Raw genomic sequence first — 25,713 nt, forward strand, 5'->3', positions numbered from 1 at the left:
TTTATGTGGCTGGACCACTGGGTCTCTAGCACCCTTTAGGTAGGGAGACTACCTAAATCAACTCGCATTTTGGGGACACGGTACACTGAATTCAAAGTGGTAATCCCAGTTGGCTCATTGCTTGCCCTATAGAACAAGTTTAAAGGCACTGAGTTCAATCTTCAATTTTTAAATTTACTTGACTTAATAGTTGTTTCCTATATCCCCTTCTCCCAGAAAAACCTTTAAAATCTATGCCAAAATTAGAAATGGAATTGTAGTAGTTTCAACTCCTCGAAGGCTAGGAGTTCTAATTCTGGAGAGTCAAACGGAAGTTAGGTCGACATAGCTGTTACCACTGCTTTGGGGAACTGTGTGTATATGCTTCTTCTTGGGAAGAAGAGATGGATGAGGCAGGAGGCTGGAGGCCAGCTTCCTGGGGCTGGCTGGGGTAGCCAAGACAGCCTGTATTTCCTCCCATCCCCTCTCAAGAAGCCTCCCCTAAGCTTCGCAGGGTAGCAGTTGTTGCTTTGGCTGAACTCTCTCACTGTGGCCGCAGTTCTGACTACACAGAGCCACACCCTACTGTGTCAGCAGCAGGATACGGGAGAGAGTAGCGTTAGGATCGCTTCGTAGCCTCAGCTTGCTTTAACAGAAGTAGAGTGGGAAGGAGGCTGGTCTTTGGGCAGCTCAGCAACAATTTTCCAGTTACGCTTTTTTAGAAAGATATTAGGTTGGCCTCTTCAATTATTCACTCTTTTTGCTACTCTTTTCTGTAAAGCAGAGCTATGTTTCTCGCTCTGAAAATAATTTTAGTATTATAAGCTACTAGTATATTTTACTACACTCTTTTTTTGGGCATTCCATGTCAGAGAAATAAGCTGACAGACAAATTTCTCCAAAGATGAACTGGAATTGGATCTGTTAGGTGGTGTAGCATGAAATCTTACACCTTTTAGAATTCTAGAAAGTGTGGGGACACATAATCATAGAATTGCACTGTTGGAAAGGATCTTATAAATCATGTTTTCTCACCTCTGCTTTTTGTTTCATATTTAAATCTTGACTAAAACATCTGCCTTAGCTTTGTCCATGTAATTTCTCTCAGGGTGGGGGAAGCCTTAGATACTGGATGTAGAACGGTGGTTCACAACACTGGCTGCACATTAGCCTCACTTGGCTGCTTTAAAATATATTGGGTCCAGCCCTCAGAGCAATGAAATCAGAATCTCATTGGTATTACTAAAATCCAGGATCTCTGCTTTCTGTCTGTGGCCAGAATTTGGCAAGTTACTTTGCCTTTCTGAGCCTTAGTTTCTTCCCCTATAAAATGGGTAGAATGATAGTTTTTATGGTATAGGGTTGTTAGGGTTAAATGAGTTAAGCCATGCACAGTATTTAGAGTAGTGCTAAGTAAATGTTAGCTAGTATTACTAACATACCTGTCTAAATTTGGTTTGCCAGTATTTTGTCCAGGACTTAAAATTTGTTCAGAGATTAAGATGTACTTTTCTTTCTCAAACTGTTTTATTTGTTTGTTATTGTTTTCAATGTTTTATTAGCCACATAAAGTTAATTGAAGGGTTTTCTCCCTTTTACTGTTTTTTTTTTTTTTTTTTTTTTGGCGGGGGGAGAGTTTAAAATTAGTACTTTTAGTTCCTTTGGTATCTTATGGAATGTGCTTGTAAGTCCATCTCCACCAGGGTCTTCTTTATGGGAAGCTTTTGAAATAGCGTCTAAGTCTGATCAGAAACTTTCCAGTGGCTGCTTTTTCATCTCACTCCAAGTATAAGCCACAGGTTGCGCTGTAGGCTGTAGGCTTCATCCCTTGTGAACTGGCCTCCTATTAACCTCAGTGCCCTCATCACCTACTATTCCCCTCCTCACTTGCTCCGTGTACCTGTACTCCTTGTTTCTTTTCTTCCCTCAGTGGTTACTTGAATGTGCCAAGCATGCACCTGCCTCAGGGCATTTGCACTTGCTCTTTCTTTCACCTGAAATGGTTTTCTCCCATATGGTTGCTTTGTGCTCTCCTTTCCTTCAGGTCTCTATTTGAATGTTCTTTAATTAGAAAGGCAACCCTACACTGTATATTAACTAACTTGAATTTAAATAAATAAATTAAAAAAAATAGAAAGGCAACCATTCATGTGTGTTTGTTTGTACTTTTGTTAGTTTATTTCTTTTTTTATTCATTCATTCAGTATTCTTTCAACTTTTGAAACAATTAGATATTTATTGAAAACCTAATCTGTGCAGGCATTTTCTAGATACTTGGGATATATCACTAAGTAAAACAGATGGAAGATCCCTGCCTTCAAGGAGTTTATATTCTGGTGGTAGGGATATAGAAAAAAACAATAAACACACTAAATAAGTAAATTATATTAAAAGATGCTACTTGCTTTGGGAAAAAGAAAAAAAATTGAGCAGGGTAAAGAGTAATCAGAACAGATTGGGGAGGTATGGAGGAAAAGGGGGGCAAGTTGCATTATTAAATATTAAGTAAGGTGGTCAGAATAATCCTCACAGAGGTGAGATTTGAGCAAGACTTGAAGGAGGTGAGAGTGTTAGTCAGTGGATATCAAGGAGGAGAATGTTTCAGGCAGAGGAATTGGCAAAGACCACTAGCTAGAAGCACCTACTGTAGTCCAGGGAGGGCAAGAGGGCTGGTGTGATGGACTGAGAAATCAGGAGAGTCGTAGGAAATGAAGTCTCAAGAAATAGGATATCCAATTGTCATTGGGCTTCATAGCATGTCATAAGGACTTTGGCTTTTTCTCTAAGTGAAACAGGGAGCCATTGGAGGAATTTGAGCAGAAGGGTGATGTCTGGTTTAGGTTTTAATAGGATCATACTGGCTACTGTAGGAAGCAAAAGAGAACTAGGGAGACCAGTTAGGGTATTGTAGTAATATCCTACAGATAAGAGATGGTGGTGAGAATGGTTGGATTCTGGGTTTCTTTTATATTAAAAAAAATGTATTTAACTTAAAATGTAATTAAAAAATTTTTTTTAAAGTTTATTTACTTTGAGAGAGAGAGAGAGAATTCCAAATGGGCTCCATGCTCAGCACGGAGCCCAACACGGGACTCAATCCCACAACTGCAAGATCATGACCCTGGGCCAAAATTAAGCACTGAACCACCAAAAAATTATTTTCGCTTTTATTTTTTTTAATGTATTTATTTTTTTAAATTTATTTATTTTTGAGAGAGAGCATAAGCAGGGGAGGGGCAGAGAAAGATGGAGACACAGAATCTGAAGCAGGCTCCAGGCTCCGAGCTGTCAGCCCAGAGCCTGACGCAGGGCTCAAACCCATGAAACCGCGAGATCATGACCTGAGCCAGAGTCAGATGCCCAACCAACTAAGCCACCCAGGAGCCCCCCAAAATTATATTTATTTATTTATGTATGTATTTATGTATGTATGTATGTATTTTTAATGTTTATTTTTGAGAGAGTGAGAGCATGAGCAGGGGAGGGGCAGAGAGAGAGGGAGACACGGAATCCGAAGCAGGCTCCAGGCTCTGAGCTGTCAGCCCAGAGCCCGATGTGGGGCTCGAACCACAAACTATGAGATCGTGACCTGAGCCGAAGTCAGACGCTCAACCAACTGAGCCACCCAGGTGCCCCCAAAATTATTTTTAAATTAACAGAGTCAAATTTACTTTTTGTGTATGTGTACAGGTCTACAAATTTTAACATGTATCTAGATTCGTTTAACCACCACCACAGTCATGACACATGTTTAGACTAGTCCATAGTCTTTTGAAGGTATAGGTAACATGATTTGCTGATAGATAGGATGGGAGAAATAACCTGAGCGATTAGAAAGTTGGAGCTTCCATGAACTGAGATGGGGAAGACTCTTGGTAGAGCAGGTACAATCAAGAGCTCAGTTTTGGACACAAAAAAATGTGCCCAATTTGTCTAATTTCTCAAAGTTATTGGTATAAAGTTATTTACCTGTGACAGAGTATCAGAATTTTATGTACTTTTTCTGCTTATATTCATATAAGGAATTATGTATTTTATCTCTTTATGCTATTCCCTTTCCAGTTTTTTCCCACAGATGGGAGCATACAACAAACACTGCTCTGCATCTTGTTTTCCTCCCTTCCCAGTGGGTCTTGGAAATCATACCCCTTCAGAACAGCTCAGAATAGAATCGAGGTATATACATGTACCTTAATTTTTTTAACCAGTCCTAGGTTAATGGACATTTAAGTAATTTCCAAGTAGTCATTTTTTGTACATTGTGAATAGATCTGTAAGAAAATTCCCTGAAGAGTTTCTGGGTTAAAGGGTATGTGAATTAGTAATTTTGATAGATATTTCTAAATTGCTTCCTGATGAAGTTCTATCAGTTTTAGCAATAGCATGAAAATGCATGTTTCTCTATATCCACATCAATAAAGTGTACCTTTTTTTTTTAAGTTTCTTTATTTATTTATTTATTTTTTTTTTTAATTTTTTTTTTTTCAACGTTTATTTATTTTTGGGACAGAGAGAGACAGAGCATGAACGGCGGAGGGGCAGAGAGAGAGGGAGACACAGAATCGGAAACAGGCTCCAGGCTCTGAGCCATCAGCCCAGAGCCCGACGCGGGGCTCGAACTCACGGACCGCGAGATCGCGACCTGGCTGAAGTCGGACGCTTAACCGACTGCGCCACCCAGGCGCCCCTAAGTTTCTTTATTTTGAGAGAGAGCAAGAGTGAGTGCATGCACAAGTGGGGGAGGGGCAGAGAGAGAGGGAGAGAGAGAATACCAAGTAGGCTCTGTGCTGTCAGCTCAGAACCCAACATGGGGCTCAGTCTCACAACTGTGATATCATGACCTGAGCCAAAATCAAGAGTTGGATGCTTAATCAACTGAGCCACCCAGGTGTCACTGAGGCTAATTTTTAACAGTAATGTGCATAAGGCTGTATTTCAAATAGTCTTGGTAATTTCAGGGTTTGAGACAACTTGTTAGATTTGTTTAGGTCTTTTTTTTTTTTTTTACTTTGTGTTTTGGCTGGTGGGCTCACACTAACCATTGAGGTGTTAACTCTGGTAATATTCACTTGTGCTTATATTCCTAGTCTTTAATCTGTGGGTTTTTTTTTTTTTTTTTTTTTAACAAGAATCTTTATAAGCCATGTGGCTATTTTGTGAGGATTTAGTTTAAATTAAGTACTATGACCTGTAATTAACTGGGCTCAGGTAAAGCACAGTACTTTGCAGTATATGGAGAGTGGTGCAAGATGGAGCCACTCTCTGTCTGATGTCACTCTCAGTCAAGGAAGAATTACCATATATTATAGGTTATATAGGACTAGTGAAGGTGCCAGTGCCAAATGATATAGCAAATATTAATAAAGAGTAATTTTTGTTTTTAGATAGAATATGAATATAAATAGAAGTCCTAATTAGATAAAATATGAATATAAATAGAAGTCCTAATACACTCTTTCCACATCTTACTGTATCTTTTTTGTATGTAAATTTTTAAATTTTCATTGCTTACAAATAGTATTTTGTCTTGACTTTTTTCCATACCATTATTTATTTAGTTATTTTTATTGAATTATAATTGGTGTACAATATTATTAGTTTCAGGTGTACAACATCATGATTTGACCTTTGTATACATTGCAAAGTGATCACATCAATAATTCTAGTTATCATCCATGACATACAAGTTAATACAATATTATTGCCTGTATTGCCCATTTTGTACATTACATGTACTTATATTACATGTACATTACATGACTTATTTTAAAACTGGGAGTTTGTACTTCTTGATCTCCTTCACCCATTTTGCACTCTCCCTCAAGCAGCTCTCCCCTCAGGCAACCATCCATCTATTCACTGTATCGATGAGTTGGGGTTTTGTTTTGTTCTGTTTGTTTTGTTTTTTAGATTTAAGTAAAATCATACAATGTCTTTCTCTGACTCATTTAATGTAAAAACCTCAAGGTCAGTGCTGTCACAAACGGCCAGATTTCATGCTTTTTTATTGCTAAGTAGTATTCCATTGCATGTGCATGCACACACACACACACACACACACACACACACACACACTCTTTTTTTTTTTTTAAATTTTTTTTTTTTTTTTCAATGTTTATTTATTTTTGGGACAGAGAGAGACAGAGCATGAACGGGGGAGGGGCAGAGAGAGAGGGAGACACAGAATCGGAAACAGGCTCCAGGCTCTGAGCCATCAGCCCAGAGCCTGACGCGGGGCTCGAACTCACGGACCGCGAGATCGTGACCTGGCTGAAGTCGGACGCTTAACCGACTGCGCCACCCAGGCACCCCCACACACACTCTTTATTCATCTGTTGATGGGCACTTAGGTTGTTTCCATATCCCTGCTATTTGCTAATTGCAAATAATGCTGCAGTGAACATTGGGTTACATATATCTTTTCCAATTAGTTTTGTTTTTGTTTTCTTTGGGTAGACACCCAGAAGGGGAATTATTGGATCATGTAGTAGTTCTGTTTTTCAAGTTTTGAGGATCCTCCATATTGTTTTCTATGGTGGTTGCACCAGTTTATATTCCCACCAACGCTGCACTTTTTTCTACATCCTTACCAAAACTTGTAATTTCTTGCCTTTTAGGTAATAGCTATGTTGACAGATGTAAGGTGATATTTCATTATGGTGCATGTGTACTTGAGACAGATGTGTATTTTGCTGTTGTCGGATAGAATGTTCTATATATGTCTGTTAGGTATATTCAAATGTACCTGACAACAAATGTCTGTTGTTCAGATCTACAGTTTCCTTATTGAATATCTGTCTTTATGATCCACACAGTGATGAGATTTGGGGTATTAAAATCCACTACTATTGTATTTCTGTCCATTTATCCCTTCATGTCTGTTAGTATTTGCTTTATAAATTTAGGTGCTTCTGTTTTAGATGCACAAATAGTTCAGTTGTTATATCCTTTTGTTGGGATTGACCTCTTTACGTAGTGTATCTTCTTACATTCCTTCTGGGGTGCACATGCCCCACCTTTGAAGACCACCATTCAGGGAGAATGGATGGTTGACTCTATATATTCTTTTTTTTTTTTTTTTTTAAGTTTAAGAGAGCGGGGAGGGGCAGAGAGACAGGGAGAGACAGAAAATCCTAAGCAGGTTCTGCACTGTCCATGCGGAGCCTGATGCGGGGCTTGAACTCACGAACCATGAGATCATGACCTGAGCTGAAATCAAGAGTTGGATGCTTAATCGACTAAGCCACCCAGGCACCCCGACCCTATATATTCTTTAGTAGACCCTCAATTGATGTAATCCCTCTCAGCCAAGTTATTGAGTGTGTCAGTAAATTAGGGATTATCGTCCCTGGAAATTTCCTGAAGTTATGGCTATGCTAAGGGCAAAAGTGACTGTCAGTATAACCAGGGCTAGGATTGACATTCTTTTGTGAACATGGAGTCTTCTAAGGATACTTGGCTTCATGATAATGACTGTTTGGGAATTTCAGTAAGACATTATGCCACAAAGGATCACTACAATTATTTTATCCAGGAAAAGGTTTGAATTCTCACGTTGGCTGTACAAAGTCTTAATAAGATATCTGACTTTGAAAAGTCTAATTTCTATATACTCCGTAGATAATACACCTAGTAAAACAAAATGAGGTACTGTATGGATTTACCAACTATAAACTTTAATTTTAGAATAATTATATCTCTTCTTTATAGTGATGAGTATACAGGCTGTAATCTTTGATTTGCAATGTTAAAACGATGTAATCCACATGTAAGGACACTACTTGGCAGGAGGGCATGCATTCAGCTCTTCCAAGTAATATCCAGCCATTCGGGGCAAGTTAAACAGAAGAGGTAGGTGGGCCAAGGATTGAGGGGGGATATATTGTTGTCTTATCCTATTAGAAAATACTGGTTGAGGGGCGCCTGGGTGGCACAGTCGGTTAAGCGTCCGACTTCAGCCAGGTCACGATCTCGCGGTCCGTGAGTTCGAGCCCCGCGTCGGGCTCTGGGCTGATGGCTCAGAGCCTGGAGCCTGTTTCCGATTCTGTGTCTCCCTCTCTCTCTGCCCCTCCCCCGTTCATGCTCTGTCTCTTTCTGTCTCAAAAATAAATAAACATTAAAAAAAAAAAATTAAAAAAAAAAAAAAAAGAAAATACTGGTTGATCTGTCAGGAAATTTTTCCTACGGACCCTGACTCAAGTAAGTAGCATGATGCAGAATCCTTACAGATATGTGAATAGCTGGGAATCTGTGTTGCAGCTTAACTTATTCCTTTCTAGGGTGCTAAAGGCAAGGAAAGGTTGGTTGAAACTTCAATCAGTCTTCTTGGCCAGGTGATATAAAGTAGAGGATGGCAAACTATGCTACAAGCCAAGTCTGGCCCACCACCTGTTTGTTTAAATAAAATTTTTATTGGAACATAGCCATACCTGTTTGTTTATGTGTCATCTGTGGCTGCTTTTACACAACAGTGGTGGAGTTGAGTAGTTGTGACAGAGATTGTATGGCTCACAAAACCAAAAATATTTACTATCTGTCCCTTTTCAGAAAAAGTTTGCTGACTCCTGGCTTAGTTGTAGTGACCTGTAGCAGAATGATCTTTCCCAGAGCCTGCCTGGTCTTTTCCTAGAAAATTGGTCTGAAATGCCCAGGCTTGTAGCTTATCAAGAGCTGACATTTAGTTAGTTCTTTTTATAGTGAGACATTTAGTTGATTGTTTTTATAGTGAAAAACAAAGCATATATGGTAAAATGCTAAAACAGTACTAAGAAGTATATAGTTAAACCCCAAAACATCCTGCTCACCTAACCCTCTGTTTTCTTCCACAGAGACAACTAGTTAGAGATTTCTTCTATACGTTTATAAGAATTATTTGTACTTATGCAAATCTTTATATATCTGTATATATCCTTTGGGATTATATAATCTGCACAGTGTATGGATCTTGCCCCCTCCTCCTCTTTAATTTTAATACTTTGAAGATTGTTTCATATTGGTACTTAGCAGCATGTGTAGGTTTTCATTGTTTGTTTAATGGCTGCATAGTATTTATTGTGAAATTTCCTTTATTCTAAGTTTGTGGACGTCATTTAAAAAGTTTTTTAATGGGGCGCCTGGGTGGCGCAGTCGGTTAAGCGTCCGACTTCAGCCAGGTCACGATCTCGCGGTCCGTGAGTTCGAGCCCCGCGTCAGGCTCTGGGCTGATGGCTCAGAGCTTGGAGCCTGTTTCCGATTCTGTGTCTCCCTCTCTCTCTGCCCCTCCCCTGTTCATGCTCTGTCTCTCTCTGTCCCAAAAATAAAATAAAACGTTGAAAAAAAAAATTTAAAAAAAAAAAAGTTTTTTAATTACACAAGTAGTGTGTGAAAACATTCTCCATATAAAGAACTAACACATCACTGGTAACTGAAGTTCTCTTGGCCTCTCACATAGGTAATTACAGTTAACACTTTGGTTCTTCCAGATGTTTTATTTCTATTTGTAGTCATTTATATTTTTTTCTTAACGTAAATTGTATCATACTGATATTATTTTATATCTGTCTTTCTTTACTTAATATTGTATGTGCCATTGTACATATAATATTAACTCATTTTTACAAATAGTTTAACCATTTTCTTGTTGAACATTTTAGGTTATTTTCTAATTTTTTCACTAATATAAGTGATGCTCAGTGAGCATCCCTGTGCATATCTTCTTGCATGTGCGTACTGAGTAGTAGAATTGCTGGATCCTAGGGTATGACATTTGAAAACTTAACAGATATTGTCAAATTGTGCTCCAGCCTTTTTTCCCCCACATTACACTTCCACCAGCAGTGGTTGAGAGTAGCTGTTTCCCCGTGCTGTCTTTAACATTATTATTTATAAAAATTTTGGATATTTATAAAACTTTTGGATCTTGGTCAGTTGAATGGGTGAAAATGGCATTTGATTTTTTTTAAAATTTATGCCATCTGATGTTTTATTCATGTCTTTAGTAATTAGAGTTTGAACAGAGTTCCCATATATTCCTCACCCAGTTTTCCTATTATTAACATCTTACATTACTATGGTACTTTGTTACAACTAAGGAACCAATAGTGGAATATGACTATTCACTAAACTGTTTACATTATTTCTGTTTCACTAGTTTTTCCCTATGTCCTTTTTCTGTTCTAGGATTCTTTCAGAATATCATATTATATTTAGTTATCATATCTTCTTAGCCCTCTCTGATCTGTGATTGTTTCTAGGGATCTTTATTTTTAAATAAATAACGACTTATTTATTTTAAAACAAGTAATTTGTTGTCCTAAGACTTCTTACTCAATAGTCCATCACTTTCCTATTGATTTGAAAGGATAGTTTTATTATATATTGAGTTTCTACATTTACTATTTTTCATGGTTTTTAATTTTCTGTCTATTTTTGTCTGATACATAATTATTTTAGTTGCTGTATCTTTATAATACCATTTCTTTAATGTCTCGTAGAATTAGCCTTTCCTTATTCTATTTTTCCTTGGTGTACTGTTTGTGCCACTTTGCATGTTTCTTAAACATCTCTAATCCAAATTGTCGATTAAAAACCTGAATAGAATAAGTGCTTTGAGAATTGGGTTTTGGTCTGTATAAGGTACACTTAACCTAGGTTTTGTGGTCTTATCCACAACGATAAACTGACTATTAATGCCTTACTGAAATTGAACTTTATTATGATGTTCCTCATTTACCAACTTAACTGTAAACTTGGCTTTTTTTTTAAACCTGTCTGGACCTAAGTTTCCATACTGTTTATTTGCCTTTGCTTGCTGCTCTTTCAAGTTCACATTTATGTGGCAGCCATGGCATCGGTACCCTTGATTATTAATATATTATTTCACTGCTACAAGATGAATGTATCAACACGTGATAATCTTCAGTGTTCTTTACATTTATTTATTTGTTTGTTTATTTTAATCCTTTGGGAGGGTAATTTGATATTTTTGGTAAATCAAATATTTCTTCTGTGGAATAAATATGGTATAAAATGTCTAATTCTTGTTCAGTAGAGATTTAACCTTCCTAATTAATATTATTTACTAATGCTGTATATTCTTTGTTTCCCCTACTCTGAATTTCATCTTTTAGTTTTTCATGTATTTGCAAGTTGAAAATTGATTCAAATTAGAACTTTTATGCATTATTGTGGAATTTAATTTCACACATTATAGATTTTGAAATTTATTGTAATCTTGGCTCAGAACTATTGTTCCGAGGCGCGGTGTAATACAGTCTGCTGGTTGAATCTAATTAAGGTGTCGTATCACTTGCATGCAGTATGTATCTTTGTCTAGAATGTTCTAAAATTCCTCAGTTGGGAATAACACTTCCTTCGGTTCTTGGTCGATAGAAAACCCCAGCAATATTTGATATATCATATGTAACTATTTAAGAAGCAGACTTTGTTTATCTTTTGCATTTTTTGATTATTTTAACCAAAATGCTCAGTTGCAGTTTCTAGCATGATTACCGACAGATTGGGCATTAATCTTATTAATGTCACCTATATTCATTTACCATCACCGTGTTCAAAGACAAGCATGACCATACTCCAGTTTGGGGTACACAAATATTATAGAAGTATAAATAATTTAGTAAATGAAAGTTGAATAGCTTGCAAGTAAAATTGCTTTCTAACAAGTATAATTTATAATTTTAAAGAAAATGAGCACATTATCTTTTTATGAGATTATATTTTACAATTATTGAGTTGACTATATACTGTAATTATGTGTTGGAGAGATGGCCTGCCTTTCTTACAACTATGTGAAAATGAGCAATTTCAAGCTGTCTAGAATTCCCAGGATTATCTTGCTTGGCCCACAGGGTTTTTTCCCCCCTCTTTCTTGGTTTCTGTCTCTATTACCCATTTCTTGCTCTCATTTGCAAGGTAATCGTCCCTTAAATAAACAAGAATTCTCTAAAGACTGAGCAGAAACCAGGGTTAAGTTGCACAGCCTGGCTGACAGGGCCTTTTGTGGACATGTTCTTCTCCAGCAGAATTGCTTGTCTCGAGGTCTTTTCTATTTGCTCTTTTCGTATGCTTCCAATATTTAAATAAGGAGCCTTTTCTCCCTGTTTACGTCTAGGCTTCCTTAGACTTTCCAGCACAGTACAATAGAATAAGTATTGTATGTCTCTCCTAGTCCCATCTCCACCCCTTTTTACAGTGTTTTCAACTTAGGCACTATTGACATTTTGGACTACATGATTCTTTGCTGCGGGGGCTGTCGTATGCATTGCAAGAAGTTTAGCAGCGTCCCTACCCTTTACTCACTAGATGCCAGTAGTAACTCCCAAGTCATGACAGTAAGAAATGTCTCCAATTGCTAAGAGAGTAGATCTTAAAAGTTTTCATCATAAGAAAAACACTAAGCAAACAAAACTAGTAACTATGTGTGGTGATGGGTATGAACTAAACTTATTGTGGTAATCATTTCATAATATATACATATATCAAATCATTTTGTGGCACACATAAAAAAGTCTCCACACAGTGCTAGATGTCTCCTAGCAGTGGGGAACAAAATCGCGCCAGCTGAGAACCAGTGCCTTATGATATTGAACAAATGCTTGAATTCCCTGGCTGAGACTTAGATTCTTCATCTGTGTTATGTGGTTCATAATCCTTGCTTACTGCACAGGTTAAAATACAATAAAAATGTATTTTAAAGTATCATGTACAAATAAGAGGTTGGGTTAAGCCTGGCAGCAGAACTCGGCTCTGAATTCCGTTTCTGTCATATCCCGGTGCAGAGAATGAAGCTGAGAATGTCAGGTCTTGGTGATGGGTCACAGGCCTCATGACTTCCAGTAGATGGTACTCTGCAGAGCTCTTCTGTCCAAACAGGGAAAGTGGGTGGGTACACTTCAGGAAGTAAAAGGAGCAGCGCTTGACTAGATGATGTATGTGTTCCTTCCCAGGCTGTCTGGTGGCAGCTGCAGTGGGGCAGGGCTCCATTGGGAGGACACGTGGCATTCCTCAGAATGACTCTAGCCTTTCTTATGATACTGAGTATTTAGCACTCTGGCGTGCATGGTTTTTGGCCAGCCTACCCATCTCTGGTCCGTTACTATTTTGGGCATCCCTATCTCCTTCCTATGTATTTCGGGTTCAACAAACATTTATTGTGTCTAATGTGCAAGGCATTGTGTTGAGTGCTTTCACATATTCTCTTTGACTCCTTTTATAATCCTATAGGTGGAATTACTTGTTTCACAGGTAGTAACAACAGTAGTAGTGATACTAGTATTAGTAATAGAGGCAGCAGTAGTAGAAACTAACATACATGGAGTTCTTACTGTATGCCTGGCACTGTGCTCAGTGCTTTTCTGAATTAAAGCACTGAATCCTAGCAACATTTTTTTTGTGTGGGCACTGTTATTTTGCTTCTTTTTACAGGTGTGGAAACCAAGGCACAGTGAAATTCAAAGGCTCATCCACACGGCTAGTAAGAGGTAGATTTTGGATTCGAATCTAGGCAAATTGTCTCCAGAGCCTATTTTCTTAGGAAACAATGTCAGAGAGATTAAGTAACTTGTACAAGTTCATGGAACTACTATGAAGTAGGCTGGGATTCACATGATGACTCCGGTCCATCGCCGTTTCCAGCGTGCCAAGCACCACACTTATCATTCACCTGTTCTTGCCTCTTTCTGGGTAGGATAGCTTCTGTGGTGCTAACTTATAGCACAATAAGAGGATCTATTAGAAGATAGGTCATGAATTCAAGATGGGATGATAAAAGGGGTGATAAAAAGAGGCAGAGAGGAACTTGGAATCAGCCTGGTGGAGCTTTTCTTATTCAGTACTTTGGTCTGGAAGGTACTTTCTGAATTTAAAGTCATAACATTTCTTTTATTTTGATAGATCTGGTGATGGGCCTATTATCTGTGTTGGAGCAGACCAGAAAGGGCCAGAACCTAGAACCAGACTTATCCCCGGGGTGGGCAGGTGCTGGTGGGAGAGAAGTATGCGAGGAGTTAAACCCTTATAGATGGTGTATTAGTTTCCTAGGGTTGTTGTAACAAAGCACTGCAAGGTAGTGCCTTAAAGTAACAAAAATTTATTCTCTCACAGTTCTGGAGGCTAGAAGTCCAAATCAAGGTGTCGATAGGATGCGCCTGGAGACCAGGTGGCATGGAGCAAGGAGTGAATGAAAGTCTTTATCAATGTGATTTGGAAACAGATTGTCAGTTTTCAACACTGGCTAGTGTTAAGGTGCCCTAGTAAGGTGTAAGTAATAGTGGGCTCTCTGGATGATACTGAGTGTGCTGGACAAAGGATCTTGAAAAACTTAATGATATTAAATGTCATTTGTAAAATGAAAGAAAGCTCTTATCCTTCCTGGGAAACACTTTGTAAGGTTAGCCTCTCTGCTCTAATCAGAGAAGCTGAGTCAGAGACTGAGTTGTTTTGACATTGACACCTTTTCTTTTTTTAAAAAAAATTTTCTTAATGTTTGTTTATTTTTGAGAGAGAGAGAGAGCGAGCGAGCGAGCACGAGTTGGGGAGGGGCAGAGAGAGAGGGAGACAGAATCTGAGAGAGAGAGCTTCAGCACAGAGCCCGATGCGGGGCTCAAACCCAGGAACCCTGAGCTGATGTTGGATGCCTAACCGACTGAGTCACCCAGGTGCCCCATCGATACCTTTTCTTTTAAAATTTATTGCTTGATAATGCTTCTTTGGAACTTTGATTATTTCTTTAATACAATTAAAATCCAGCCTGCCATGTAGTTCTAGGACTCTGAGCAACCCATATTGTGTCTGTTTCTCCTCTTACCTTGGAGTTGGGCTGGTTTTTGTGAGGATTGTGTCCTTATAAGAACAGAGAACCCCAATGCTTGTGCTAGTCAATGGCTTCTCCATCTACCTGCCTCTACTCTTCTAGCCTTATTTAAACACTAGGCTTTATGCACGCACGTGCATGTTCATGTGTGCTTGCCTTTGTCTCCCTGGATGTATATCATATTTATTTCATTTTTTTTTTTTTTTTTTGGGAGAGAGAGAGAGGGCGTAAGTGAGTGAGGGGCAGAGAGAGAGAGAGAGAGAGAAGTGGGGTTCACCTGAAGCGGGCTTGTATTTATCCGAACTGGGGATCAAACTCACCCGATGTGGGACTTGAGCTCATGAATCGTGAGATCATGACCTGAGTCGAAATCAGATGCTTAATGACTAAGGCACCCAGGTGCCCTTGTATATTATATAACTCAGGATCCTTTAAAAAATTTTTTTTTGACATTTATTCATTTTTTGAGAGAGAGAGACAGAGCATGAGCGGGGGTGGGGCAGAGAGAGAGGGAGACACAGCATCCGAAGCAGGCTCCAGGCTCCAAGCTGTCAGCACAGAGCCTGATGTGGGGCTCGAACACACAAACTGTGAGATCATGACCAGAGCTGAAGTCGGTCTCTCAACTGACTGGGCCACTCAGGTGCCCCTCTAACTCAGGATCCTTATTCAGTACATTTTGTCTTCTGTCATTAGTTTTGGTGACCCTCTATAATTTGCCAGTAGTCTATGTCCCTTAGTTCCCAAAATTATCATAAGCAATTCTGTGATGAATGTTACTGTTCATATATTTTATATACCAAATTGTTTGCTTAGGATAAATTGCTAGAAGTGAAATTGCTGGATCAAGGATATGCAGTTTTGAATGTTTTTTAAATGTATTTCACAATTATTCTCCGGGAAAGCTTATATTCTCTAGTTGTATATATATAAGCCCTCTTGTTCCTGAACTCTTAGTAATACTAAATGTTTTTCTTAAGTTTGTCAGTTTGATAGATAACAGATGGTACCATATTCTTGTTTAAATTATTACTTTTTAATTACTTGATTTTTTGGACATATTTTCATGTTTATTGGCCATTTAAAAGTTCTTGTTTTAGGAATTACCTGTGAATAGTTATTGCTCATTTTCCTTTGGAGTGTGCTTTTCATCCTCTTCCTTCATTTATTAAACAAATATTAATTGAGTACCTTTTCTGTGCCAGGACCAGGTAGTATTCTTTGTGAGCAGCCCTGATAAGATCTCTGTGATTAAGGAGCTTACATTCTATTGTAGTGAGACAGAAAATAAACAAATCTGTAATACGATGAGTGGGGATAAGGACTGAAGGTAAAGTAGGCATGAAAGGGAGGTAGCAAATGATTGTGGGGGATGCTGTGTTATGAAATGGGTCATGGGAGTCCTCACTGACACCACTAGTATATAAGTGGAGACCTGAAGCTAAAGGCAAAAGCTCTGCTGATTTTGGGGGAAAGCATTATAAGACAGAGGAGATAACCAGTGCAAAGGCCCTGAGGTTGGACTGTGTTTGACATGTGACCATAGTTTGGTGAATGAAGGGGAGAGTTAGGAGGCGAGTCTGAGAGGCAGACTCAGCAGCAAGGAGTTGAATGGATGTGGGGATGTAGAGCATGCATGCAGGGCTTTGGAACCAGAGTAAGGTATTTGGATTTTATTCTGAGTGATCTGGGGAGCACTGAAGAGTTTTGAGTGGTGAAGTGGCATATTTTAAGAGATGTTTTAAGAGAACATTGGTGGTAGTAAGTGGAGACTAGACTGGGAGGTGGTCAGTAGTGGAATCTGGAAGATCAGTCAGGAGCCTCTTGCAATATGCCAGATGGGAGACACTAGTGGTGTGGTGGAAGTGACAAGTGATTCTGGATAGATTTTCCAACATAGAACCAATGGATTTTGCTGATGGAGATGATGTGAAGTGTGAGAGAAAGAGGAGTTAAAGATGACTCTGGTTTTTGGCCATTTGAGGAGATGGGGGAAATGTGGGCAGAACAGGTTGGCTGGTAAAATCTCAGTGATTTGTAAGAGCTTTTTATGTGATGAAGTTTATTAATATTTAGTCATTTAGGTGGAAAAAGTTTTTTTTTCTCAATTTGTTGTTAGTTAACTTTGTTAGTGCTGTTTTGTTGTACAGAAATGTCAACTGTTAGTCTTTACAGGTTTTGGTTTTGCTGTCATGTTTAGAAAGATTCTAAAAATAATCACCTAGTCTCGATCCTCTATGGTTTTGTATTTGCATTCACTCTTTAATCTGGATGGAGTTAATTTTGGTATAAGCTTAATTAAAATCTTAAATTTTTTTTGGCATTTTATTTTTTTAAAAAAAAATTTTTTTTTCAACGTTTATTTATTTTTGGGACAGAGAGAGACAGAGCATGAACGGGGGAGGAGCAGAGAGAGAGGGAGACACAGAATCAGAAACAGGCTCCAGGCTCTGAGCCATCAGCGCAGAGCCTGACGCGGGGCTCGAACTCACGGACCGCGAGATCGTGACCTGGCTGAAGTCGGACGCTTAACCGACTGCGCCACCCAGGCGCCCCGGCATTTTAAATTTAGGTTTGTTTTATTTAAGTTTAATGTTAATTCCATGCTGTGTTTCAGTAAGAACAATTCAGATTCTGTATCTGTGGCTCCAGTCAGATATCCAGTAGTACAAATTAGCTTCAAGTTACACATACTGAACAAAAGAGGTTGAGCGAGCGAAGTAGGGAAGGGGGGGCCCTGGGGGGAGAGGGAAGGAGAAGAAACAAAGAATTGAACACGCATGCAGGCTTTTCCATACCACCTTCAGTGCTAACCTGCTTTAGAGGGAGAGTAAAAGTAGGCAGGAATGAGCAGCCGCGGATTGTTGAACTGTTACCAGCACCATGCTTTTCAGCAACATTTCAGCAGAGTTTGAAACACTTTTTACAGCAAAACCATTACAACTCTCCGAACAACTTTTAACCACCTCAAGCTAACACCCAATTAATTTTAAACATTGGTATAAAACTCAATTTAAACAATTAGAAAAAGGAAAAATAATACCACAATGCCTCATAGTGTGATTAACCTCTCTCTTAGATGCTCACATCACCTAGAAGTCTAATAGCTTTCAAATATCATTTCCATTTCTAATGGTGATCTTGCCCCACCTGGCAGGATGGCAGCATTACAATACAGTAATGCTGAAAAAGCCTCTATGCAGTCCTGTTAGTGTCTTAAAGAACCTAAAAGCTGGGACCAGTAAAATCCACAGAAATTCACTCTTGCCTTTATGAACTTTTGAAAATGGTTAAAAAAAAAAAAAAAAAAAAACCAACAGGGCAGGAACCTAAATTCTGAGACCAAATGTAAAAGTCAGATTTGGTGGTTCTCAGTGACAATGGGGGAATTTCCAATGGGGGTGGGATGGGAAGGAATGGGGTGGTCAGTGATGGTTTCTCTTGTTGGCTTTTATGTCTCACTGATTTTCATCTTCCACATCCTGCAGCACTTCTTTATTCTGCTCTTCACCATCACCCTGCATGTCTGAAGTCCACAATGTCAGATTATCACGTAACAACTGCATGATAAGTGTAGAGTCCTTATAGCTTTCTTCACTCAGCGTATCCAGTTCTGCAATTGCATCATCAAAAGCTGCTTTTGCCAACCTGCAGGCACGGTCAGGGGCATTAAGAATTTCATAGGAGAATACGGAGAAATTGAGAGCAAGACCTAAGCGAATAGGATGCGTTGGTGGAAGTTCTGTCATTGCAATATCGCTAGCAGCTTTATAAGCCACTAGGCTGTTCTCCGCAGCCTCCTTCCTGTCATTTCCTGTGGCAAATTCAGCCAGATACCTGTGGTAGTCCCTTTCATTTTATAATAGAAAACCTTGGACTCGCCAGTGTTAGCTGCTGGAATGAGGTGTTTGTCCAGTACATCCAGAATGTCACAACAGATTAACTTTAGCTCAGTCTCAACCATTTGCCTATATTCCCGAATCATTTTTAGTTTGTCTTCTCCACCCTTGTTTTCTTCTTTCTGTTCAATGCTGCTGATTATTCTCCAGGAAGCTCTTCCGGCTCCAATCACATTTTTATATGCAACAGATAGGAGGTTTCTTTCTTCAACTGTCAACTCCACATCCATCCCTGCTACTTTCTTCATCGATTCCACCATTTCGTCGTATCGCTCAGCCTGCTCTGCCAGCTTCGCCTGGTACACCAGATCCTCCCGATTAGATTATCCGTAGCGGATGGGGCGCCTGGGTGGCGCAGTCGGTTAAGCCTCCGACTTCAGCCAGGTCACGATCTCGCGGTCCGTGAGTTCGAGCCCCGCGTCAGGCTCTGGGCTGATGGCTCAGAGCCTGGAGCCTGTTTCCGATTCTGTGTCTCCCTCTTTCTCTGCCCCTCCCCCGTTCATGCTCTGTCTCTCTCTGTCCCAAAAATAAATAAACGTTGAAAAAAAAAAAATTAAAAAAAAAAAAAAAAAAAAAAAAAGATTATCCGTAGCGGAAGTGGCTCCGGAAGGGTCTGCGCGACGGATGGAAGCCGATAGTGTCTCCGACTCTCTCAGCCTCTCGCTCCGTGTCTGGGCAGCAAAAATGGCGGAGCCTCCAAATCTTAATTTTTTTCAAATACTTAACCTTTTATTCTAGCATCATTAAACAATTTGTTCTTTGCTAAGAGAAATGATTGTATCATTGCCTCTGAATTGGGAAAGAGGGGTATGTGGCAAGTTGTGTAAAAAGATATTTTAGTACATATTAGTGTTTGGCAAGCCCCTTGTCTTATCTTTGGCTGATGACTTGGTGCCTATAATTTCTGATTATCCTAGATTGTAAACATTTGTCTCCTGAGTCTCTTCGATCCCCAAAGAAGGTACTTGGCTTAGAAAAAGGCTTGCATCAGTTTCCCTCATTGATTGTGAATTCTGTCCTGTGGATGAAATGTGACCTGTTTTTAACCACAGCCTATGACTTGCCACCAAATACTATTTTCTACTACTTCATTTTTTGTCAACTGATAATTGTTCTGAGATTATGAACTAAAATTTGCTCTAGCAATGCAAAAATTGACTACAATGTATACTTGTTGTCCATTTAATCACACTACAGATTCCAAAGCCCTCCACATTTATGTATTCCATACATTCTCTCTGCTCTAGTCCTTCTCTGATATGTGGATAATTTAGAGGGGACGATATTTAATTTACTGAATTTTCTTCTTTAGGGTAAGAAATATATTTCCTATGTTGTTAATAATGTTTACCAAATCTTATAGTTGGGTTAAGTCTTTAAGCTTGGAAGTACACCTCCAGCATTTTGTTACTTAGAAATTTATTTCAAGGCTGATTGAACCTAAATCTCTTAACTGTTTCTTTGTTTTTTTGTAGCGAGGAAAATATGAGGTTCCTAAGTGGCTCTCTTCTAGTAGCGTTCTGCTTCTTCAACAGATGCTACAGGTAAACTTTGTTATTTATATTTAAATAATAGAAGTCTACTGCAGTTGTTTGATCCAACTTTAAGATGTCTGTGGTGCTGCTGTATTTGGAAGACAACACCGTTTTCCTATTGGCTTAAAAAAATTCCATTCAGTATATCTACTGCCCTCTACTAGATGCTTTCTTTTCTTTTTATTTATTCTAAAGTTTTATTTATTTAAGTAATCTCTATACCCAGTGTGGGGCCCGAACTCTCATGACCCCGAGGTCAAGAGTTGTATGCTCTTCCAACTGAGCCAGCCAGGTGCCCCTTTTTGAAAATGTATTTTTATTATTTTTTTTTAAGTTAGATGTTTTCTTAATTATGTTGCAAATGCATTTTCTTTTAGACCTCTACCATGTCTTTGCTGATGTGGTTTTCCTTCCTTTTTCTTGAGCATTGTCTGTTTTCTCTGACTAACTCGACCACCGTGTTCCATTTTCTTCCTCCCGCTCTTGCACATTAAGTGTATAGTAGATAGGGAATAAATGCTTGAATGAGCTGATACACAGTCAAGGGGACCCTATGAACTAATGCGATGATTCTCAAGCTTTAGCACGTATCAGAATTGCCAGGGGCTTGTTAAAACACAGACTGCTAGGTGCCACCCTGAGAGAGTGGCTGATTCAGTAGATCTGGGGCAGGACTAGGAATTTGCCTTTCTAACAAGCTACCAGATGCTGCTGATGCTGCTGGTCTTGGGACCACACTTTGAGAACCACTGATTTAGGGGAATGGCTTCTGAGGTCTAGGTATCCACCCTGGCAATCAGTAGGCATGCCACTAACCTGGTTCTCATCTGTCAAATGGGGATTCTGACACTGGCCTTACTGCTATGTAGTGTTATGAGGGTAAAATGAGATAAATAGGAAACACTTTGAAAATAGGAGTACCTTATTAGTGCAATATTTTTTTCATTATTATGTATTCAGAATATCTTCCAGTTTTTCCATCTATTAAGCCATCTCCAGTTTTTATTCAAAATTTACTTCAGGCTCACCCACCTTGATTAAGTAGGGCCAGACCACCAAATCTCCATAATGAGATTGAAAACACCTCATCTTTCTTCTGGACTCCAAAAAACTTAATCTTTGTTGATTAATTCTCCTCTCCTCACATTTGAAAATTACAAATGGAAAAGAAAGGTGTGCTTTTCAACTTGTTCTATGTGATTGTAAGCTCATCAGAGGTAGAGATTGCATATTCACTATGAATGCCCTGCATTGTGGCTGCTTGAATATTAAATTGGTGAATATTTCCTGTGAATAGGTTTTCCAGCAAAGACTATTACATCATACAATAGATTGACTGAACTTCATGAATAATGTCCATACCAATGAAGTTCATGTTTGTTAAACATTTATCTTCTAAGCCCGTGTTGGTTGCTATAGTTTTCTTGCCTCTATTGCCTTTTTTAAAGAATTTATTCCAAGGCCATTTTAAGGTCTTTGACAGCATTTTTGTGATGATAAAGTTTACATCTGTTCTGATGAATTTTGAGTTCTCAGGAGTAAAGGAGTTCTGTGTTCCCTATTTGAAATGTTAACCTCTAGCTACTTCTCAATGGCCACTAGGTGGACCCAAAGAAACGGATTTCTGTGAAAAATCTATTGAGCCATCCCTGGATCATGCATGATTACAACTGTCCTGTTGAGTGGCAAAGCAAGAATTCTGTAAGTAAAATGAAGTCTGGTAGAATTTTTCAAAAAACCTTGTTTGATCTTTCTGTGGATTCAGGAACTACACTGATGTGGTTTAAATATAAAAGAAAATGTAGTTTGTAGACTTGTTCATCAGATTGGTGTTTGTGAGGCTTGTAACCTAATTATATATTTGCCTGTTAATCTCTAGGACAGTGGCTCTTAACTTAGGCTGCACATGAGAATCATTGGGACCTTAAAAAAAAATGTCAGGGCATCTGGGTGGTTCAGTTGGTTGGGTGTCTGACTTCAGCTCATGTCATGATCTCATGATTTGTGAGTTCGAGCCCCGTGTTGGGCTCTGTGCTCACAGCTTGGAGCCTGGAGCCTGCTTCCGATTCTGTGTCTCCCATCCCTCTGTCCCTCCCCAGCTTGTGCTGTCTCTCTGTCTCTTTCAAAAAAAATAAAGAAATATTAGAAAAAAAAAAATGCCTGTGCCCCATCCCAGAACAATTAGTGGATATTTTTAAAGCCTTCCATGTGTTTCTTGCCTGTAGTCAGGATTGTGAACAGTGCTCTGGAAACCAAAGCAAGTTGCCTAACTCTGCCAAATCTATTTATTTGTCTATAAAAAGCAGATTAAACCAGTTCTGTCTACTTCCCAGAGTAGTTATGAGGTTATAGTGGTTCTCAAACTTTTAAGTCAGAGGACTCCTTTATACTCTTAATATTTATTGATTGATTCATGTAAAAGTAACAGTAGCAAACCTATTATATTTTGTCTCAAATTAATATCTTCTGAAAAATAACCTTAAAAAATAAATGTAGTGAAAAGAGTAGCATCTTTGCAAGCTTCTTTGTAGTCTAGCTTGATAGAAGACATTTGGATCTCATCTGCTTCTGTATTCAGTCTGTTTTGATATGTTGTTTTGATTGAAGCATATGAAGAAAAAGCCTCACAGATATGTACTAGGAAAAGAGATAAACACTTTAAAAACTTTTTCAGATAATTAGGGATATTCTGTGATAGTCCATTAAAACTTGACAACTGGTAGTTTCTGAAAGGTTAGTTGATTGTGGAATATGAAAGCACATCAATGAAGCTGTTGTACTCTGTTCCATTCAAATCCATCGGTCTGTCCATTGGATTCCTTCCTCATGTAATATTATGCATTCGTCATTTGGAAACTATTGGTTCACTGAGTTATGCATATCTTCCAAATGTTAACACCTTTCAATCATACACTAGAAAAAAATCATATTCCTTTTTTTTTAAAGTTTATTGATTTGAGAGAGAGAGAGAGAGAGAGCACGCACGTGCTAGTGGTGGAGGAGCAGAGAGAGGGGGGAGAGAGAATCCCAAGCAGGTTCTGTGCTGTCAGTGCAGAGGCTGATGCAGGGCTCAATTCCACAAACCGTTAGATTGTGACCTGAGCTGAGATCAACAGTTGGATGCTTAACCGACTGAGCCATCCAGGCACCCCAGAATCACATTCCTTAAAATCACTATTGATCTCATCAGAAAAGTCTTTAAGATTTGGAAAGCTGTTAAACTAATAGTGGCAGATACAAATTTTCCAAAAAGTTAATTTTTGCTTGAAAGCTCAAATTATATCATTGGCAGCAAATACTGTCAGTTTGTTTTCCTTGAAGTGGCAAATTCATTTTGTTCATTTTTGAGAAAATGCCAAATACCCAAGTCTAAATAATTATAGTTTGCCATTGTTCTTTCAAGTAAAAATGGTGTTTTATGAAGAAAACAGGTAATTCAACTCATAACTCAGTTACACAGGCACTTTTCTTCTAAGAACCATCATATTTTGGTATACATAAGTGCTTTATGCACAGTTCCCATTTTGTCACACAGAATGTAAAAAATACATGTACTCAGTGTCCAAGATTTAATAAAATTAGTACTTTTTACTGCTTCATCAATGATATTCTTTTTTTTTTTTTTTTGAATGTTTATTCATTTTGAGAGAGAGAGAACGTGCATAAGCTGAGGAAGGGCTGAGAGAGAGAATCCCAAGCAGGCTCTGAGCTGTCAGCACAGAGCCCAACGTGGGGCTTGATCCCACGAAACATGAGATCATGACGAGCCAAAACCAATAGTTGGATGCTTAACTGACTGAGCCACTCAGGCGTCCTACATTAATGATCTTCTTAATTGAAACTGACTTAAAAATTTTTTTTTTGAACTGTAAGTGCATGACAAAGAATATAATATTTTAGTATAGTTTGGTGCCACTGCGTTGATTTGTACTAAGGCACAGCAGTGTTACTCATCATTGCTTTTGCACCATCACTGCAAATGTTAACATTGTGAAAAATGAAAAACAGTGTTATTATAAAAAATAGTTTTGACTTTGGAGATCCTCAAGTGGTCTGTGGACTACACCTTGAGAACTAGTCTAATATATATATGAAATATATATATGTGAGCTATTTAAATAATTATCATTATATTAATATTTAAGTCTTTTTTAACCAATAGCAACTTGAACTTGGCAAAAATGTGACTATTGCGAAAGGATATGTGCTTTGATATTAACTATTAGTATGTAAAATAAAATCTCAAAATTTAGTGACTTAAAATAATTATAACCTCTAATTTTGTGGATCAGCAATTTGGGTTGGCTCAACTGGGCAGTTCTTGCACCCGTCTTACCTGGGGTCACTCATGTGTCTGTAGTCACCTGTGACTTAATTGTGGCTGTATGGTCCAAGCCTTACTCAGAAGATCAGCTGTTTGTGCTGGCTGTTTGTGGGGCTGCATTGTGTGCAGCAGGCTAGTTGGGGCTTCTTGAAATGGTGGCTGGATTCCAAAAGAGGCAAGAAAGTGGGAACGCTCTAATACTTTTCAAGCATTTTCCACGTCTCTGCTTGCATCATGTTTGCTTATATCCCAGTCACCAAAGTGAGCCACATGGCAAAGCCTGGAGCCACTATGAAAGGTGTGCCATTCTAAGTCCAAACAATTCTTATCCCCTATGTATAGATAAGGAAATCAAGAAATGAAAAATAATGACTTAAAAAATAAATTTGAAAGAGTGGCATCACTTTACATCTTTGCAGATTAAGTCTGACTTAATAGAAGACACTTGGATTTGTATCTGCTTTTGCATTCAGTCTGTTTTGCATTCTGTTGTTTTGATTGAAGCATATATGAAGAAAATGTAGCCTCACATAGGTATGTGGTTAGAAAAGTATTTTAATACTTTAAAGGAGAAGTATTTTAATGGCCTTTTCAGATAATTTGGCATGTTCTCTGATAATCAGCTAAAACTTAGGCAGCGTAGTGGGGTATGTGCATGGGTCAACAGAATAGCTTGGATGTTTCTCAGACATGTCACAGTATGGACTTGGTACAGCTGTGAGGTATTTGCTTTCTGGAGTAATCACCTTAATACATGCAGATACTCTTCCCAGTGGCTACCTGGTCTTGGAAAAATAAATGAAGCTTGTTTTTAGCTTCTTCTTACTAGTTTGCCCACTGTTAGAAATCCCTTCTGATTCTCCTATGACTGTCAGCTCCTAACATTTTTCTTCTCCATGTTCCCTTCAGTCCTCCAGGACATCATTAGTATTTATTGAGCAAATGCAGTTAGAGAGGCAACTTAATTCTTTTTTTTTTTTTTTTAAGTTTTTATTCACATTCCAGTTTGTTAACTTACAGTGTAATATTAGTTTCAGGTGTACAACATAGTGATTCAGCACTTCCATATAGCACCCAGTGCTCATCAAACAAGGGTACTTCTTAATCCCCATCACTTATTTAACCCATCCCCCCACCCACCTCCCTTCTGGTATCCATTAGTTTGTT

At 38.6% G+C, this 25,713-nt stretch overlaps 1 protein-coding gene and 1 pseudogene across 2 annotated transcripts in view; one reads left to right on the forward strand and one right to left on the reverse strand.

Annotated features, from left to right (window-relative positions):
- Window positions 1-25,713, forward strand: part of MELK (maternal embryonic leucine zipper kinase) — a 92,866-nt gene that overhangs the window by 25,203 nt on the left and 41,950 nt on the right. For both annotated transcript variants that reach the window (XM_086683514.1, XM_086683515.1), the window contains exons 9-10: window positions 20,163-20,231; window positions 21,825-21,923. In XM_086683514.1, the coding sequence (XP_086539640.1) occupies window positions 20,163-20,231; window positions 21,825-21,923 (168 nt within the window). The remainder of the gene's footprint in view (window positions 1-20,162; window positions 20,232-21,824; window positions 21,924-25,713) is intronic.
- On the reverse strand, window positions 17,345-19,004 carry LOC147574911 (14-3-3 protein epsilon pseudogene; annotated as a pseudogene).

This window comes from Puma concolor, chromosome D4 (assembly GCF_028749965.1).
Source record: "Puma concolor isolate L17-30 chromosome D4, mPumCon1.1.hap2, whole genome shotgun sequence".
Classification (NCBI taxonomy): Eukaryota; Metazoa; Chordata; class Mammalia; order Carnivora; family Felidae; genus Puma; species Puma concolor.